The following is a 19,024-nucleotide window of genomic DNA, read 5'->3' as shown; positions in this document are numbered from 1 at the left end:
CCAGGCATTGAGCAGAGTATTGAACAAGAGGAAGGACTGAACAGGTCATCGGCTGACCTGCGGATAAGGAAAACTCAGGTGAGCCTCAGGTGGCACCAGGAGGGGGAGAGTGGGAAACTGAGGGATCCCAGGAAGTGCTGGGAGAGGAGGCCTGTGCTTGGCTATGGAGTGGATTTTCTCTGCATGAAGCTGTCCTCCTGCTCAGCCAGTGTGTAATTTTTACCTCCTGGTGATGCTTTGGTGCGAGAGTACCCGGTGGGAAACAGCCATTGCTCCAGCCTGGAATCTGTCCTTGCATCACTGCAGAGCTGCCTTTAATCCTTTTCCTAACTTGGGTTAATATTTTCTGTTTAATCAGTTCAATCACAAGGTACATTTTGATATGCTTTTTATTTGCTGTGAATATTCAGGTAGGTTTATTTCATGTCTGAAAGCCATTTAAAATGCCCTTTTCCAGCCGATTTTGCGCAAAACTCCGTGTTTTTCAAAAAATCAAATGCATATTGTAGACGTGTGGGATGCCCATGGGAACATAGAATAACAATCTGAGAAAATAAACACTGAGTTAAATAACTTCTTAAGCAAAAGAGGTGTAGCATGGTGTGCTAGTGAGCAGGAAGGGTGTCACTCAGCACCCAGGCTATATTTGGCTCCAGATCAACATATGTTGATAGTTTTCAGCTGAATGAGAATGAAGTGGATTTTAGGAAAAAACAGTTTTGGAACAGCAGAGGAGTGGATTGGATGGCACGTCACGTTGTTGCTGGGTTTTGAGCTGAGATGCTTGGGAGCTGTTCTGACCTTGCTCTGGGCCAGCACCTCTCGAGCAGAGGATGGAGCTGGAGCTGCCAGGGGCGTTCGTGTGAGGTTGGTGGTGGAGGAGGGAGAAGAAGAGCTGAGGCTCTCCATAAATACTCTGCTGTTGCTGGCTCAGAATAGCTGCAGAGCCACTGCAGGCGTGCCCTGGAGATGTCTCCAGTGTCTTCTGCTGGAGGTGGGGCAGTGCTGGCTGGGGCTGCTCCAGGTGTACAAACACCTGCACCAACCCTCCTGAGTGCTGCTGCTTCCAGGCATGTCTGACATTCCTGTTCCCTCCCTGTGCAGAGGCTCTCCAGAAACAGGAATGGAGCAGGAGAAGGGTCTGGAGCACAAGTCTCATCAGAAGGAGCTGGGGGTGCTCTGGATAAAAGGAGGTTCAGGGGGGACCTTCTCACTTTCTTCAGCTCCCTGACAGGAGGGGGCAGCTGTGGGGGTCAGGCTCAGCTCATGGGGAACAGGGACAGGACAAGAAGAAACAGCCTGAGGTTGTGCCAGTGGGGGTTCAGGCTGGGCATCAGGATGAATTCTTCCACTGAAAAGTTTGTCAGGCTTTGGAAGGGGCAGCCCAGGGAGGTGGTGGAGTTGCCATCCCTGGAGGTAGGGAAGGAACAACTGGATGTGGCACTTGTTGCTCTGGTCTGGTTGACAAGGTGGGGATGGGTCACAGGTTGGCCAGGATAACCTTGGAGGTATTTTCCAACCTTAATGATTCTGTGACTGTGCCTTTGAGCAGGGCTGGGTACTGTTGCCCCCAGCATTGCAGTGATCCCCATGGGTCCCGTGCAGGGCAGTGACAGGCAGGGTTCAACCCAGGGCTCTGCCATGCCTCGCCTCCAGGCTTTCTAGGCACAGGTGGTGCAAGGAGGGTGCTGCCAGCCTGCCAGGGTGTCTTCCTGGGGCTGGAGGCTGTGCTTAGGTAGGGCTGGACGAGGGGTGCCTCTGGTCCACTCCCCTGGGGACGTGTCACCTGCTGCCACCTGGCCCCCTTGTGCTCTTCACGCTCTCTGGAGCAGCATTTGGGCTGGAAATGCTTTTAGGGTGGTTGGAGGTGCAGGAGGTGCTCAGGGCTGAGCCCTCCCCTCTGCAGGGGTAGCAGGGCTCTCCCTGTCATGGAACCCTCAGCTCCCTCTCTCCTTCTCTTCCCTCTCAGCACTCCACACTGTCCCGCAAGTTCGTGGAGGTGATGTCCGAGTACAACGCCACGCAGACTGACTACCGGGAGCGCTGCAAGGGCAGGATCCAGAGGCAGCTGGAGATCAGTGAGTAAACCTGGAGTGGGAACACAGCTGTGCATCCTGCACTGGCTCACAATGCATCAGAGCTGCTCCCACAGCCAGGCAGAGCTTCCCTGGAAAACCTGGGATGCACAGGAGCCTGTGGGAGTGACTGGGACACGGCTTCTGTGGGAGATGGACGTGGGCTGGTACCTTGAGGTTCAGTGGCAAAGTGCATCCAGCAAAGTACATCCCAAAAGGCTGCAGAGATAGCACAGGGATCACAAGGAGAGGAATTTCTCCTGTGTTCGCAGCCCATTTTTAATTCAAAGAAGCTCATGGGAATTCCTGATTCCTGTGTGTACTTGTCCTTCCTCAGGGTGCTCTTCTGCAAGGATGAACTGAGCTAAACATGAAAACAGAGAAGGGAATTCTTGAGATGGGAGCACTCCCCGCTCCTGATGGTCTCCCTGGCACAGGAAGAGCAGGAGCCTCAGTGCTGCCCCAGGCACCTCTCAGGGCCCAGGACCTGATGGCTCTTAGCAGCCATTATGTTGTGGCCAAAGGTGGACCCCTCTGAGGCTGGTGACACCTCACCCAGGTGACACTACTGTGGCACTAAGAGCTCTGAGTCATCCAGAGCCCATCACTTAGGAGAAGTCCAGTCCTGCCTGTCTATAAAAACACTTTCCTTATGGTTCTTCTGTGCAGTCAGTGGTACCTGGATAGTTTGGAGCAATGGGATTATCTCCCAGCAAAGAAGAAATGTGTAATTAGGGAAATAATCAAGGGGAAAGTCAGGGCATGCAGAGATTAAAGGAGATTTTTGCAAATAATCTGTGAGACATGTTCTGGGGTTTGTGCTCAGATTGGAAGGCTCTGAACTTAGTCCTTTTTGTTTTTCCTAACAACCAAATGGATGTTTTTCTTTCCTCCAGCAACTCACTGTGAATAATGGCAGGAGATGTGAGTCAATCTGGTGTCCTTGATGGTCACCTGTGTGAATGTGCTTCATTGGTCTGGGAATCTGGGTGCTGTGGGGTGTGGGAATTTCTGTGGAGGGCTGGAAGGAGACACAGCTGTGCAAGCCTTAACCTTTGTTCAGGTTAGTCTTTGTGATGTCTGATACTAACAGGGCTGGATGGGAAGGCTGACTGACACGAGGCTCAACAAGAGCTTGCCAGTTTGCTGTAAAGCAGGATGTGTCACTGCTCCAGTGCCTGACTCATCCATCAGCCAACATCACCCTGCAGTTGACAGCTGAGGAGTGGCTTGTCATGTGAACAGGAATTTAAGGTATCCCTGTGCCTCCCTCTGAGGGAGGAGATTTGGAAGGACTCAGCCATGTCCTTGGTTGGAAGCAGACCTGAAGGAAACCTTCCTCTTACTTTCCTACTGGATTTTGGGAGGGCTCTGCTGCTCTGCTTAAGTTCTGAAGATCTATTGTTCTTCTTGTGTCTGCTGTGTCCATCCTGCCAGGTTGTCAGTGCCCGACAGAGCCTGATGGGTGCAGGGAAAGGGCTCAGGAGTCCCCATGGAGCAATGTGTGGTGTAGGGGAGGTGTCCCAGCTCCTGATAGCAAGGGACTCTTGTTCCCTTCAGGATGGAGGTGTGGAGGAGTGTGGCAGATGAGTGCATTTCTCATTGCTACACAAGAGGTGCAGGGTTGGGATGGGGCTGTGCTGGGGAGGGACAGAGCACAGCCCTTTGCCAAGGCTGGATTCCCCCATCAGGACAGTGGAGAATATTTCCTGGCAAAAAGACTGATCAAAAGGAGCAGCTTACAGATGTTTTACCTGCAGTGCTGCCTGGAAAGGGGCTCTGCTTGGCCTGGGCTGTCCCAGCCAGTGCCTTCAGCCCCAGCTGCTCCAGGGGCTCCTGCACAGACTCCTTGGAGCAGCTGAGCTGGGATGTGGCGCCTGCACAGATCTCCACAACACCCTCAGCTCTCGTTTTGTGCTGAGGAGTCCAAAGATAGAAAGTGCTGGGAGCTCTGACAGCAAAGCCAGTGAATCACTCAGGTTTTCAGAGTATGACAGCAGGAACTTCTCAGCTGCTCTGGGCAGGCTCTCCAGCATCCAGCGAGTTTCTCCATCCTCACCACATCTGGCTCTGCAAGTAGGACAGTGGCAGAGTTGGTGATGTAGAGTCAGTGCCCCGGGCTGTAGCCACCCCCTGGGGCACCCCACAGCCTCTCAGGATCTGTTCCCTTGTCCTTGTGTAGGCACTGCTGTGTCTGTGTGTGCCAGAGCTTGTTCCTCAGTAGCCATCAGCATCACGCTGCCCACCCAGGAGCATCTCTGAGGAGATGAAGTGTATTTAGGTTTTGCTCCCAGAGAGGTTGGATTTGGAGCTTGGAGGAGCTGCTCACCATGGTGGGTGTGCAGCTGAAGCTGTGGAGGTGCTGCACAGATGCTGCTTGGTTTTAGGGACAGTTTTGTTACGTGCAAAACCAAGGAGACAAAGGTAAAGTATCTTCTGTATCCGAGGGCACTAGAGATTTCATCAGGCCCTGCTGTGCCAGACCAGGTGAACTGCTGTGCAGAACAATGAGCTGTGGTTGTATCCCACCCTGAGCCAAGAGAGTCTGGGGGCTGCTGTGGCAGCTGGGCCACTCCAGAGCTTATTTAGGATTCCTGTGGCACTTTGGTCTCAGGAATGACCTGGGATTTATCTTGAGTGCAGATGCTGAGGGACAAGGAGGTGGGTGGCACTTTGGGATATGCTGGGCAGGGTTTTGTAGCTGAATCCTTCTCATCCTGACACCAGCATGGGCAGTGCCAGACCTGTCTGAGGTGGGTGACAGCCAAGTGGGCCAGTCACTCCTACCTGTTACCTCACACACAGGTGGACAGGACAGCGTTATCCATCTCTCCATGAATTGCATGGATTTATGTCTAATAAGAGCTTAAAAGCCAGCTCAGGCAGAGGATCCCAGCCTTGGAAAGGTGCCTTGTCCTCAGCGTGTCCGGCGTGAGCCCCAGCTGTGGCTGTGCAGGTGCTGGTGCAGCCTGAGGGATGCTGCCAGCCCAGGGGATGCTGCCAGCCTGGAGAGCCCAGCTGAGCCCTTATCTGGCCATGGCACATTGGACTCCTTCAGCCCTGAGCTACCTTCCCTATTTATAGACCATCTGCATGCAGAATTGGACTAACTGGCATCCAGTATCAGCTGAGCTCTGGGACTGAGCTGTGGCACCAGAAGCTTCCCTGGGAGCTTCCCCCACACCCTAACACCTAACAGCTCCTGCCCCATCCCCTGGGAGCTGGTCCATGGGGATGGTCACTCTGTCCAGCTGGGCATTACAGGGCCAAGGACTGTGCCTTGAGGTAGGAAGTCTCCTCAGTAGCTTCATGTTTGCCAGAGCTCCCAGTGGCAGCTTAAAATGAGAGGTGTCAGAGCCAGGCTGTCAGAGGGCAGCCCCTCAAACTGCCCTGTAGGCTCTTGGGGCTGAAAGCTTTGCTGTGTTCCACTCCTGGGAAAAATACCACGGAGCCAGCAGAGCCCTGTGGGACCTGTGGTGGGGACAGGGGGCTCTTGGCTGACCTGTGTTGTGTGGTTGCAGCTGGCAGGACCACCACCAGCGAGGAGCTGGAGGACATGCTGGAGAGCGGCAACCCGGCCATCTTCTCCTCTGGGGTAAGCCCTGCCTCAGGAGCAGTGAGCACAGCCCAGGGAGGAGGGGGGACAGGGGCTCAGCTCTGGCCTGAGGATGCTGTTAGAGCAGTCTGAATGCTGGCATCCTGCTGCAAGCTACCTGCCTGGGGGTGGTTGGAGGGGCTCTGTAACTCCTGCTCATCCCTCTCTTGGTGCCCCCAGTCCCAGCATCGGAGCTGGGTCTGAGCATGGTGCTCAGGCCTGATTTTCTCTGCAGATCATCATGGATTCAAACATCACCAAGCAGGCGCTGAATGAGATTGAGACACGGCACAGTGAGATCATCAAACTGGAGAACAGCATCCGAGAGCTGCACGACATGTTCATGGACATGGCCATGCTGGTGGAGAGCCAGGTGGGGAAATGGTGCAGCCCAGGGGCTCCCCTGGAGGGGTTGGAGGGTGATGGGGCTCCCTGTGGTGGGTGGCGAGACTGAAGAGCAGTGCTCCCCTGCCTGGGTGGGTGCTGAGAGGAAGAACCACATCATGGCTCCCCAGGGCTGGAGCCACCTGCCTGGCACCCCAGAGCTGGGCTGCTGTGTGTGTGGGGTGGGAGGTTCAGTGGGTGGCTGCCATGCAGGGGGAGGTTTCTTCATCTTCCCTGGAGCACCAGGCCCAGGTGGGTGAGCTCAGGGTGCCCCCTCGGCTGTGCTCCAGCCATGGCACCAGTCCCTTCAGCCAGGCACGTGCTCCTGTGTCTTTGCTGACCCTCCTTCTTGCCTGCCATGCTGCCATGGCCCGAGGAGACGTCGGTGGCAGGTAAAGGCCCACGGGCCGAGCCCCGTGGTGCTGCATGCTCTGCTCTGCATGGCTGCTCCTGCATGGCTGCTGCTCGTGTGCCGCTGGGCTGGGCAGGACGGCAAGGGTCACCAGGGCACGGTGGGGTTGGTGGCCTGTCCTGTCTTCAAGGGGGGACAGAATGTGGGGAATGCCAGCACCATTGTCCTGTGGGTGAGAAGCTGCTGGCACTGAAGATAGAGGGGTGCTGGGCAGGCAGCAGGGCTGGGAGCTCTGCTCTGCCCCAGGCATGGCACAGGTAAGGAAGAAGCAGCAGCAGTTGGTGGGGCTCAGTGCTCAGCACCCCTGGGCCCCAAGGTTTGTCCTCCCTGTGCTCTCCAGCATTAGGTTGAGAAACGGGCACTGCAGAGTTGCTGGCTGTGAGCCCGTGGCTCTGTGGCCTCAATTCCCTCCATGCCATGCAGGAGGACACGGGGCTTCAAACCTCCCACTCCTGCCACCTCTGTCCAGCTGCTGCAGGACATGGCTGTTTCCCTGCCCAGTCAGGATGGGGCCAAAGGAGGTGAACAAGGCTGGAGAAGCTCACCCCAACCCGAGTCCCCACACCCACAGGAGCACCCCCTCCCAGCCTATCCCTGCAGCGGGGTCAGAGCAGGGCAGGGGTCTGGCCTTGCTCCAGACCCTCCCACCTTCAGTGCAGATCAGAGCAGTGGTCCCTGGTCCCTGCACGTGCATGGTTTTGTGAGCAGCCCTCATGGTGCTACTGGTGCTGTCCTTGCTCCCTGCCGACTGTTTCAGCAGCATGTGTGTGGTGCTGGTGTAGGTCCTGTTGTGGCTTTGGTGTCACCTGAGATATTGGACAGGTCAGCGCCAGGAGCGGGCTGGGAACTCCCTTATCCCTCACCCTTGCGTGTTTCCCTGCTGGGATGTGCAGAGAGATCCTCTGGGATGGGGCATGCAGTGAGAACAGCCCAGGAAACACCCAGTGCCCACAGGCAGCTGATGGTGCTTCTCTCCATGCAGGGCTGCTGGGCAGGGCAGCATCCACTCGGAGCCAGGGAGCAGCAGAGCAGGAAGGAGCTCACGTCTGCGTGCGCGTGGGCGCGTGGGCTGTGTCCTCCTCCTGCAGGGAGAAATGATTGACCGCATCGAGTACAACGTGGAGCACTCGGTGGACTATGTGGAGCGGGCTGTGTCCGACACCAAAAAAGCGGTGAAGTACCAGAGCAAAGCCAGACGGGTGAGTCACGGCTCTGGCTGGGCCCATCTGCCCCTGCCTGCACTGCTGACACCTCCCTCCCAGGCACAGGGCCCGGCTGGCACCTTGCCTGCCCCAGGCAGCCTGGCACAGCTTTTGCAGTGCCCCACGCCCCTGGAGCAGCCCAGGTCCCCAGGCTTGCACAGCTGAGGCAGAGCTCCCAGCACAGACTGTGTGAAAGCTGACACTGAGCCATAGGGCAGGGGTGCTGCTTGGGGGGAGGAAAAGGGACAAGGTCACCCCTGGACCAGGCATGCTGTGAGAGCCACATCCCTTGCTAACAAATATAGGGAAAGGCCATGGTTCAGCTCAGACTCTGAGCACAGTGCCAGCTGTCTGTCCTGCTCCCAACACCTGGTCCTGTATCAGCTTGGGGACCTGAAGGCCACCAGCCCAGCTCTGTCAGCCTGGGGCAGGAGCAGGGGTGTCCCTTCCTGCCCAGGACTGCCAGAGCCCTTCTGGCTCCCAAGCTGCTGCTCAGAGCCCACCATGGGCAAGGGGAACGGGAGGAAATGCTGTTCTGAACTCCTGGGTCCATCCTGCCCCAACACTCACCATCCCCTCTCCCCTCTCTCCCTGCGGCCGCTGGGACACCTGAGCAGAAGAAGATCATGATCATAATCTGCTGTGTGATCCTGGGCATCGTCATCGCCTCCACCTTCGGCGGCATTTTCGGCTAGACTCACCCCACAGGACTGTTTGTGTGCGATGGATGGAGCCGCGCGTGCCATGGGGCTGCAGCCACACTGGAGCAACCCACGCAGCCCCGGAGCCTCCCAGCAGCATTTCAGTTTCTAATGCATGGTTGTTTGTGACGCTGTGTGTGCGGTGCGGTGCGTCTGTGTGGAGGGAGCTCCAGCCCCGGGGCGCAGGCGGGGGGCAAGCGATGGTGATGGGCGCAAGGGGGACCCTGGGGGGGAAACCCAAGCTCTCATCACTGCTCCAGGCTGGGTGGCTGGCTGGGACCAGGAGGGAGACACAAGTGACTTTGGGCACTGCTGCTCATCCTGTGATGGGCGGTGTTAGTGACAGCTGAGGAGGAGGGGCCGATGGTGGGTGTTAGGGGTCCTTGGGAGTACGGTGCCCAGTCAACCTCCCCAGCTTGCCCATCACCTCCAACTCTCATGTCTGTCAGCCGCATCTGTGCTTGCAAACACCTTCCCTCGGGCTGCTTCTCTTCGGGGCCCTTCCCCAGGGGTGTGCTCTGCCCAGCCCTGCCTGGCCAGTGACTGTGTCTGGCTCTGGGGCTCCATCCCTGCCACTCCTCCGGTGGCAGGGCTGTCCCCTCCCTCCGTGAGCCCTCACCCCAGCAGGGTGCCAAAGGCTGGATGTGCCACTGCAGCTGGTGGGTGCCTGATGGAGCACTGTGGAATAAGGGGCTGCTGCTTGGGGCCATCACACTTGCCTGGGGACAGGAATAGGGCACGTGAGGGTTAGTGCTGCTCCTGGCTGCTGGCCTGACAGGGCAGGATGGCACAGATAGTCTAAGGCCAGTGAATTTGCTGCTCATGCTGCAGCACACCCTCATTGCAGTGCTCTCAGCCCTGGCACACGGTGGTCCTGGCTCCTGTTGCCCACAGGCCAGGACTCTGCCCGCCGGGGTTTGGGGCTGTTGCTGATGTCCACAGCCCCTGGCAGCACCCACCTGCAAGCAGGGCTGCTCCAGCCTTGCTTTTCCACACCCATGGCCGGGGGTTAGAAGCAGCTGGGCTTTCTCCTGTTGTGGTCCCAGGAGCAGCCCTTGCTGCATCCAGCCCCCTGCAGGCGAGTAAGAGGAGCCTTCCTCCTCCTCCTGTACCCAGTCTGGTTGTGAACAGGCCAGTGCCTGTTCACCTGTTTGCCACCTCCTGGCATCCTGCTGCTCCTGGCACCTGCCCTTCTGCCCAGCCATCCAGTGAGGCACCTGCTCTCAGAGGGGTGCTGTGGGACAACCTGGGGGTCCTGTGCTGTGCCCACAACACAGATGCAGCTGCTGTGGGGCCCAAGCCCATTGGCAGCTCAGGGGAGTCATTGCCTGTTTCCCTCAGGCTAGGGACAGGGCTCTGCCCTCCCCTTCCTCTGGAGACCCCAGGGCTCTGGCTGGCCTGTGCACATGCCAGAGCACCACAGAGGAGTCCCAAGGTAGGCTGGGCTCGCTGCCACACTGGGACAGGGGCTGGCTGGCAGGTGCTGGTAGCAGAAAAGGGACCCTGGATGGCAGCCAGTGTTCCAGCCTCGGGCAGCATCACCTCCCAGCTCCCACCAGCACCAGGGCAGGTGCTGTGGCTCAGGCACTGGCTGTGTGTGGTACCCCTGGGTGCAGGGGAAAGGCAGTGGCTGCAGCCCCAGAGTGCTGCCTCCCCCAGGGCCAGCCCTGCCCAGCAGCAGCCCTGACACGGCTTCTCCTCTGCCACTGTAACCCGAGGTCCCCCCTACAGCCCCTTGTTGCATGCAGCTGCCCTTGGGAAGTGGGTCCAGCCTGGTTCCCCACACTGCCCAGCCCAAGCCCCTCAGGGTGCAGCCACGGGAACACCCCAGAGCAGAGCCCCCTTCTTTCACAGTCCCACACCGAGCCACGTGAGCTCCAGCACTGCAGCCTGCGTGCACTGAAGGGCTTGGGGCACCAGGACCGTGCAGGCAGGGGTGGGAGGCAGGCAAGGGCAGGGTCTCTGCTCCAGGGGGACACGTCTGGCTGCAGGAAAAGGGAGTAGCCATGCTTCTGTCCCTCAGCAGCTCCCTGCCACTGCCATCCACGCTTGCTCTGCCAGGCCAGCAAGAGCCCCGGGGCCCCTCCAGGAAGCAATAACACTGGGCAGGCAGGAAAACCCTCCTGCCAGGCTCCTGCCCTGCAGCCATGCTCCTGCCCTGCAGCCATGCCCACTGCTAGCACAAGGTGACTTCTTTTTCTTCCAGGCAGCGGCTTTAGTGGCACAAGCTCACCTGACATCAGGGCTCTGGCACCCTGTCAAGGCACAAGGCCAGGAACTGCACTGGGGGGAATTCTTGGCCCTTGCTCCTTGTTGGCACCACCACTGCCAGCAGCCCCCACAGCAGCACCAGTCGGACGGGGCCAGTCAGGGCCACTGGCACTTTGCTGGGTGGATCCTGTGGGCAGCAGCAGCGCTGGGCTCCAAAGCAAGGGAGATGAGGAACAGCTGCCCCACAGGCAGGCTCACACTGTCCTCGCTGTGAGGGGAGGGTGTTTTGGTGCAATAATTACCCCTGCACTACGGGAAGCCCCATTGAGTTCCTTTTCACCTACCTGTCGTTGCATGTACAGACCAAATCACCAAGTGTGGTTGTGCTTTGGGAAGACGTTTCACCTTTTCTTTCCAGCCCCCCCAACCTGCACCCGCTTGTCCTTTGGGTTCCACCACCTCTGTTCCAAGTGCCACCCGCCCTCCCCACGCCGGGAGCGTGTTGATGCAGTATTCCATGAGCAGTGTGGGGCACGCACAGCTTGCACTCGAACTGGGGATTGGTTTTTTTTTTTTTTTGTAATTAATGTACTTGAAGGCTTTCCGAGCCCCCCGTGGAGTTCTACTGTTGCTGTACTGTGAGCTAAGTGTCCTTGTTTTCTATGTGGATCTTGACCCTGGCTTGCTCTGTCTCACTGGGCTGGATGACACTGTATGTTGCCTCTCTTCTCCTTCCCCTCTTTCCCTCCCTGCTAGCATTCCTTTCTTCTCCCAAGGCTTTGGGTGCAAAACAGCTTCCCATTTTGTGGAATTTTTATGTAGAATAAACATTTGTAACTGTAAAGCTCTGGGTGGCACCTCTCATTGTTTCAAGGGAAGGGAAGAGGTGATGGGGGGTCCAGTCAGCCCCAGCACCGTGGAAGGACTAAAGCAAACAGGATGGGCTTGGTGCCAAGCACCAACAGGAGTAACTGGAATAACATCTGTGCCAGGAGCAACTTTGTCCTCATGGATCTACACCTTGACAGTGTGGATCCTCTGCAGGCAGAGGGGAAGCTGGCAGGACACCATACTCCTACCTCAGTACTCCCAGCACCAAGGGCAGGACACAGGAGACCAGCAAACACTTCCAACTCTGACTCTTTAGTGAGGAACTGGATATCATGGCCTGGCTCACCTGGAGCTCAGCTGGCTCACTGCACTCGGGAAGGGTAAGTGATGGCACTGCAGATATCCAAGTGGCCAGAGCACTGTCTGCACCTTCACCAGGGAAACAGGGCTGGAAGCTGCGCTGTTTGGCAGCACCTGAGCCAGTTTGTACTTTTGAGGGCCACAATAACCAGTCCCAGCAAGTCCCAGGCGTGGGGTGCCACCTGTGCCATCCACAGGAGGCTTGCTGGAGGCACCCACATGCCACTGTCCATGCCAGCAGTGCCCAGAGCCATTCAGAAGTGAGGACGGCGCTTCCGACCCGTGTATTTCGTGTCTGCTCGCACCTCCCTGTGGGAAAAGCAGGGAACAGCTCAGCACCACCTGCAGGTCACTTGGGCAGGCCAAGGGAGCAGGTTTGTGGCAGTTTAGACAGGTGACAGCAGGCCAGTCCAGCCTCTGAGGCAGGACTCAGCTGAACTCACTTGCCCTGGCGCCGTCTACGCTCCTTCTTCTCCAGGATCCAGTCCCGGCTTTTCTTCACAGACTTGCCCTTGACATTCCTGAACCGTGTCCTGTGGGGAAAGTGGACAGCAGCTGGAGAGGAGCTGAGGTGCGGGGGGCACATTTCTCTGTCCTAGAGGATTTTCACCCTGAACTGGATCACAAAAGCAGTGAGTTTCCCTCCCACCACCCCTGGGCAAGAGGCTTGCATTGGAGCAGTGTCCAAACTCCAGACACACTGGAGAGGGAGGCTGATTCTAGCCCTGGCTCAGAGCTGAGGGATCCTGACCTGTGAACATCCCTATGCCACACCAGCAGCATGCTGCACTCTGGGATCTCAGGGGATTACAGGCTCAGGCACAAACCACCACCTTCCCCTTGTCTGCTCTACTCCAAACAAGGCAGACAGGCTTCCTAAAAAGTTCCCAGCTCTGCTACTGCCCTCCAAGACTAAGTTCCTCTGCTCTGCTCCTTAGACTAAGTGAGCAGAGAACAGCAATGTAAGAGGCAGGAAAACATGTCAGCCACAGGCTCCTGGCAGCCACGACGACTTTCCTCTGCTTTTTGTTTTGTCTCTCCCACTGGCTGCAAGAGGGGCTCCTTCCTGCACCACTGCTGTGGGAAGAGACCAGCAGCAGAAATCCCCAGGCCACAGTGAAGCAGAGCTGAGCAAATACTTGGGCAGGAGGAAGAAGATGTCAGGACTCAGGCACAGCAGCCTGCCTCCATGAGCCCTGTAAACATTCCCTCTCCAACACCACTGGCCTCAGCTGGAGAGCCCAGTGCTGGACAGAAAGCTCTAGGGTAAGCACCTACAGCCCCGTGGAAGAGCCCTGGGAACTCACTAGTTTTGTTCCCTGTGAGCAGGCTCTTGGGAAGATAAAGCAGCTCTCTCCTGGGCTGCTGTGAGTCCTGTCCTTCCCCTCCCATTGCTTCTCACACAGCAGCAGTGTGGTCCCCAGTGAAACTCAGCCCTCAAAGCCCCCCAGTGCTTGTTGGGGAGAACCTGCAGCCTCACCCCCACACGATACCTCTCATTGGTGAACTTTGCCTGGTGCAGCTCTTCATTGGCACACTCGGTACCAAGGCCCTGGAAAGCAAAATTGGGAGGTTGTGTTCTCCTCTGGACCAAGCACAGCTTTAGTCAGCCCATCAAAACAAAGAGGAATGCAGGGATCTGCAAGGGGAAGGACCAGAGCAGGAACAAAATGGTCTTCCATGTATCCAAATGGATATTGGAAGAAATTCTCCCCTGTGGGGGTGGTGAGGCCCTGACACAGGTTGCCCAGAGAAGCTGTGGATGCACCATCCCTGTAAGTGTTCAAGCCCAGGTTGGACAGGGCTTGGAGCAACCTGCTGTCTCCACCTATGGCAGAGGGGTGGAACAAGATGAGCTTTAAGCTCCCTTCCAACCCAAACCAGTCTGTGATTATAAGAGAGCAGGGCTTGGTGACTGGCAGAGAATGTATCAATGAAGTCACACCTGCACTCACAGTGCTCCCACACTGCCCACAGCTCTCCCACATCATCCAGCACCAGAACAGCAGCTCTGCTGCCTCATGGACACCCTCACCTTTGGTAATGTGCCAGAGGTCCCAACAAAGAGACAGAGGAAGAACCTGAAAGAACAAGAAAAAGGAGCGTGAACATGGGATGCTGCAAGTGAGTCTTATAACAGAGTCAGATCTAAGCTTTACCAGGACTGTATAATGGAAGAGAGAACAGCTCAGGGGGAAACACAAAAAAACATGGGAGAAAGAAAAAGAAAAATCACTGCTCAACCCAGGCTTCACCCCAAACACACACAGGGATCCAGGACTCACTTCTTGGCTTTGGCGCTGTTGGGGTAATCAACCACCATTCCCCCTGTAAATCCAGCTCTCATGGCTTGGGCTGTGATGAGCTCCAGCTGGAAAAGCAGCAGGTGCAAGGTTAATTAGCAAGGTTAATTAGCAGTCATTCCCCAGGAAAGCCCAAGGTCCACACCTGACTGGGCATTCCCAGGACAGACTGCTCCTCCTGCTGCTGCTAAGCTCTGCACCTGTCTCCTGGTTCTGCAGTACCAGAGACACCAATTCCCTGCCTGGGTTGGTTCTCCCTGCTCCTCACCTAGCCTGGGTGAGCTGGCAGAGTGGACTCCAGGAGAGGGATGCTGGGCTGGATTTTCCAGACCTGAGTTAAAGTGTCTTCAAACCCACATTCACATCATGCCCTGCCACTTTAATTTTAAGACTCAGCCCAAGACAATGTACGAAACAACAGAAACTGGACAAGGTATCCTCCTTACAGGTTACTTTTTTGTCTCTTGAAGAGCTTTACAAGTAGCAGGAGAACAGGGACACAGACTTGATGTGGAAGAACATGATGCATTCACAGCCCGAAAGAGTGAATGATTTCTCTGCCTGTAGCCCTTCCCAAGAGATTGATGGGCTGTACCTGCTCTGAGTTCTCGGGGTACAACTGCAGCACAGCTCGGGATCCTCGGGCCTGCAGGAAATAAAGCTGCTCACACACCTGTCTCAGTGCAGGTAACCCCTCTGGGTCACCCCAGCCCAGACAGGAGCTGCCTCCCCCCCAAAACCTCCAGGACAAGGCTCCCAGGAGAGCTGCTCAGCCAGTGAGGCACAGGGGGAACACCAGGTAGCACAGAATCACGGAATTGTTAAGTTTGGAAAAGACCACCAAGTCCAACCTTGGTGAGAAGCAGCACCAGGCAAGAAGGTAAGCACTGGGTGCTCCTGCCAGTCCCACTTCATAGCAGCACTTAAACCAACCAAGAAATATCTTGCTAAAAAAGCACCAGCTAAGACATAAAAGCAGCAGAGACCTGGCTGGTAGAGGGTGGCACTTACCAGGGCAGTGTAAAGAGTGGAGAAGAATCTGTAGAGGCGTTTGGGGGGGCTGTGTGATTTCTTGTCAGCGTTACAGAGCCACTGCACTGCAGAAATGCTGAGAAGGAAAATAAGACCCCCACAGGACAGAGTTATTGGTTCCTTCACAAAGCTTGCCACCTCCCTTTGAGCTGAATTCCTGCATTAGGCATGTGCTGGGCCTGAGGGAAATTATTTAATTTCCTCTGTGCTGCTTTGCCTTCTGTTTTGCAGTTACACAAACCCCTCTGGAGACTCACTGTGCCAAAACTTAACACAATGCATCAGTTAAAGGACAAAAGCATCACCAAGCATCCCTTTTAGTCCAATTGCTCTTTCAGAATGACAGAATGGTTTGGGTTGGAAGGGACCTTGAAGCTCAGCTTGTTCCAGCCCCTGCCATGGGCAGGAACACCTCCCACTATCCCAGGTTGCTCCAAGCCCTGGCCTTGGACACTTCCAGGCCTGGTGCATCCACAGCTGCTCTGGGAAATCTGTGCCAGGGCCTCACCACCCTCACAGGGAAGAATTTCTTCTGTGTATTCCACCTAAATTTTCCCCCTTTCATCTTGAACCCATTACTCCTAGTCCAATCATTACAGTTCCTGATGAGCATTAGAGAGCTAAGCTGTGTCCCCTGCCTGGTTTTCCCAATGAACAATCTAAACCAGCTCCCAGCTTCTTCCCAACTGTTCTCTAAGCAGATAAATCCTTCTGTCCCCTTCATCCCAAAACCAACCATCAAATCCTTGATCCAGGGACAGACTTTTCTAAGCAATGCCACATACTTTGTTCTCCTCCTTGGTGCAGGTCTCAGCCATCCTGACAATATCCCCAGTTTTATTTTATTTTCTTCAATAATATTCCTAGCTCACCAGCACAAAAGGACAAGCATCACTTGGCAAACAGCTGTCACGAGCTGTTTCTACCATCCAGAATCCTGGAGGTTTGCCCTGGAGTGATGGAGCCGAGGTGCACAGAGCAAAGTGATTTACCAGATGTGCATCATGTGTACTGTGCTGTTCTGTGGTGCATCAGGAGAGCTCAGCTCCATGCACAGACTCACCTGATACAGCCATCAAACATGCCAGGCCTGAAGGGAATGCCGTGACCCACATCTGCAAGGAGAAGATCTCCTTCCACCTCCCGCTCCACGGCCACATCTGCACACAACAGAGCACAGCTCAGGCAATCAGCTCCCACCTTTGGGGCCTCTGAGGGTCCCAGGGGAGGCTGTGCTCACCCAGCATGGCAGGGCTGATGTCCATGCCGATCCAGTAGTGACCCTCCTCAGAGATGTAATCCCCACTCAGCCCTGAGCCGCAGCTGAAAGGAGGAAGGGGGAATGTGCTGGGGTGATGGGGCTGGTCTGAGGCTGCTGCTGGCCAGATACACCCAACTTTACAGCAGCCTGTTCCTCTTCTTCAGCCCACAGGAGACATTAGTGCTGTGGGAGCCCCCTTGCCCTGTGCACCCCTGATGCTCCATGTGCCACGGCACCGGGCAGAGCCCCGCTCACCCCACGTCCAGGAGGAGGCACGCACGGTCCTCGGGCAGCCCCAGCAGCTCCACAGCACGCTCCGACATCTGCGACTGGATCTCCACCACCCGCGAGCTGAGGCACAGGCAGAGCGCGGGCGATGGGCGGCATCGCCCCACACCGCCAGATCCGAGCCCCGCGGCGAGCCCCGAGCGCCCCTCCTCGGGATCCGGTCCCGAACCCTCCAACCCGCCCCGCCACACGCGGGGCCGGACCCCCCGGCCCTCAAGCAGGGCCCCAGCGCTCCCGGCAGGAGCCAGGACCGAGCCCCATCCCCGGCGGGTCCCCGCGGTGTCCGCCCCGTGACGGGACCGCGCCTCACGCCAGGCCCCGCCGCGCCGCTCCCGCCGTACTTGTGGGTGTACTTGCGCGCCTCGGCCGCGTCATAGAACTGAAACGAGAGGGTGGCGGGGGCGGTGAGGCCGGTCAGCCCCGGAGGAGCCGCCCCGGAGGAGCCCGGTTCCCCTCCCCGCCCCGCTCACCAGCTCGGGCGGCCCGCGGTGCTCGGGCCGGCGGCCGCTGCCCGCCATGCTGCCCCTGCGTTACGTCACTGCCCGGCGACCAGCGTCACCGTTCCGCCGGCCACGTATCCGCTACGTCACTTCCCGCAGCATGGCGGCGGGCGGGCGCTGAGGCCGCCATGGAGCCGGCGCTGCTGGGCCGGCTGCGGCGGCTCCTCCCCGCGGCCCCGCGGCCCGGCTGCGCCCCGCCGCCGTCCCGAGCCGCGCAGACCGGCCGTGCCGGAGCCCCGCCGCCGCGCTCCGACCTCTACGAGGTGCTGGGTGTCCCGTCCACGGCGACGGCGGCGCAGATCAAGACGGCGTACTACGAGCAGTCGTTCCGGTACCACCCCGACCGCAACGCCGGCAGCGCCGCCGCGGCCGCGCGCTTCGCCGCCGTCAGCGAGGCTTACCGGGTGCTGGGCAGCGCCGCGCTGCGCCGCAAGTACGACCGAGGGCTCCTGAGCGCCCAGGAGCTGCGCGACGCGCCCCGGCCCTCGGGCCGCCCTCCCGCCGCCGCCGCCCCGCCGCCGCCGCCCCGCGCCCCCGCTGCCCGCACGGGGCCCTCCCCGCCGCCCTTCGACTTCGACGCCTTCTACCGCGCGCACTACGGGGAGCAGCTGCAGCGGGAGCAGCTCCTGCGGGCGCGGCGGGAGCAGCTGCGGCTCCGGCGGGAGGAGGCCGCCACGCACGGACGGCTTAGGGCGCTCTCCGATTTCTCCGTAGGGCTCCTCTTTTTCCTCAGTGTTGTCGTCCTCTACGGCCTCAAGTGATGCCCAGGCAGCTCCACGGTGTCGCCAGGGCGCTGGGGGTGGCTGACACCCTGTATCTGCTGTGCAGGCTGTGACATTTAACTCTGCCAGTGTGACCTTCAGGGATGGTATGTGAGCAGCAGGATTCTTCGGCCCCTCTGCCAGCGTGACCTTGAGACACTCGGTGCCCCTGGCTGGCACAGGATGTGACCTCTGGATACCCTCTGTGTGCCCTGGTCCACAGGCCAGGCTGGGCTCTGCTGTGCCCCTTGCATGACCTTGCAGAGGTGCTGCAGGAGCTCTGCCGGCTCTTTCTTCATGTGCCCCCTCAAGCAGTGCCACCTGCAGACACAGTGCCTGACAAGTAAACACAGCTCCTGGACTCTGGTCTGGGATGTGTCCCCACCTTTGGCACAGCTGTGTGACCTCGGTGTGCCCCAGGAGCCTGTTGTGAGCCACAGCAGAGATTAAAGGCTGTCAGAGCTGGTGTGTGCTGTGTGTGTTCGGGGCTGCTGCACTCACTCATGCTCAGGTGTGCCTCTGCTGATCCCACACCTGCCACCTCTGTGCTGTCACACCTCTGATGTTCCACACTCTGGGGAGTTTTTGGTGTCCAGACCCCTCAGAATGGCGGGTATAGAAATCTTAGATTCAGACTCGAAACATGAAACTCGAGCCCATGGTGGCTCATGCCCTGCTGAGTGTGTGACATTGCCTGGAGGTGCAGCTAAAGCACCTTGGTGTCTCAAGTGCTCTGTCCTGTCCAGGGCCTGCCAGGAACTTTACACAAGCCCCCTCCCCCTGAGGCTTTTGGCCGTGTTGCACCTGTGAGCACAGAGCTGTTCTCTGTGTTTTACAGTATCTCAGCATCATTTGCACAAGTGTATTTGCCTATTTAAATACTGAAGTGTTCTAAGAACTAAAGATTGTGTTTCCCAGAAACTTTTTCTCTCTCCTTGGGTGAAGGTTCACCCGTGCCATGCTGCTGCTACCTGGAGGGAGAGAAGTTTTGTGGCAGTGGCCAAAGACTGGGTTTGCTGTCAGAGGGGTGAGCAGGAGCCCAACCCTTGCTCCCTCACAACCCAGATCCTGGCTTGTGTTTCATCCCAGCACAAGAATGTTAAAAGTG

General features: G+C 57.7%; 3 protein-coding genes and 1 non-coding gene across 6 annotated transcripts in view; 2 read left to right on the top strand and 2 right to left on the bottom strand.

The window, feature by feature from the left end:
* STX1A (syntaxin 1A) overlaps positions 1-11,424 on the top strand; it is a 48,299-nt gene extending 36,875 nt beyond the window's left edge. Inside the window, exons 5-10 of one of the 3 annotated variants that reach the window (XR_009279259.1) lie at positions 5-78; positions 1,970-2,078; positions 5,597-5,670; positions 5,906-6,043; positions 7,449-7,665; positions 8,286-11,424. Coding sequence is in view for 1 of the 3 variants with exons in the window: in XM_058854177.1 (XP_058710160.1) it covers positions 5-78; positions 1,970-2,078; positions 5,597-5,670; positions 5,906-6,043; positions 7,555-7,665; positions 8,286-8,363 (584 nt within the window). In the remaining 2 variants the exon portion in view is untranslated. Of the gene's footprint in view, positions 1-4; positions 79-1,969; positions 2,079-5,596; positions 5,671-5,905; positions 6,447-7,448; positions 7,666-8,285 lie in introns of those variants that run through there. The other 2 variants (XM_058854177.1, XR_009279260.1) reach the window with 2 other exon arrangements.
* Positions 11,425-11,702: 278 nt separating this feature from the next.
* Positions 11,703-17,224, bottom strand: BUD23 (BUD23 rRNA methyltransferase and ribosome maturation factor). Its single transcript, XM_058854178.1, has 12 exons — positions 17,126-17,224; positions 16,997-17,034; positions 16,623-16,718; positions 16,347-16,429; positions 16,170-16,266; positions 15,086-15,182; positions 14,670-14,720; positions 14,057-14,142; positions 13,807-13,852; positions 13,265-13,323; positions 12,215-12,304; positions 11,703-12,080 (listed from the first exon to the last, which is right to left on the bottom strand). Exons 1-12 carry the CDS (start codon positions 17,171-17,173, stop codon positions 12,026-12,028), a joined length of 846 nt encoding a protein of 281 aa, XP_058710161.1. The 5' UTR covers positions 17,174-17,224; the 3' UTR covers positions 11,703-12,025.
* LOC131587208 (small Cajal body-specific RNA 20) lies at positions 12,730-12,862 on the bottom strand. The gene has a single exon (XR_009279320.1). It is a non-coding gene; the product is annotated as a small Cajal body-specific RNA 20 (non-coding RNA).
* DNAJC30 (DnaJ heat shock protein family (Hsp40) member C30) lies at positions 17,175-19,024 on the top strand. Its single transcript, XM_058854179.1, has one exon. The coding sequence runs from the start codon at positions 17,284-17,286 to the stop codon at positions 17,914-17,916; it is 633 nt and encodes a 210-aa protein (XP_058710162.1). The 5' UTR covers positions 17,175-17,283; the 3' UTR covers positions 17,917-19,024.

Source organism: Poecile atricapillus, chromosome 21, assembly GCF_030490865.1.
Source record: "Poecile atricapillus isolate bPoeAtr1 chromosome 21, bPoeAtr1.hap1, whole genome shotgun sequence".
Lineage (NCBI taxonomy): Eukaryota > Metazoa > Chordata > Aves > Passeriformes > Paridae > Poecile > Poecile atricapillus.
This window is presented reverse-complemented; position numbering and strand designations above follow the sequence as displayed.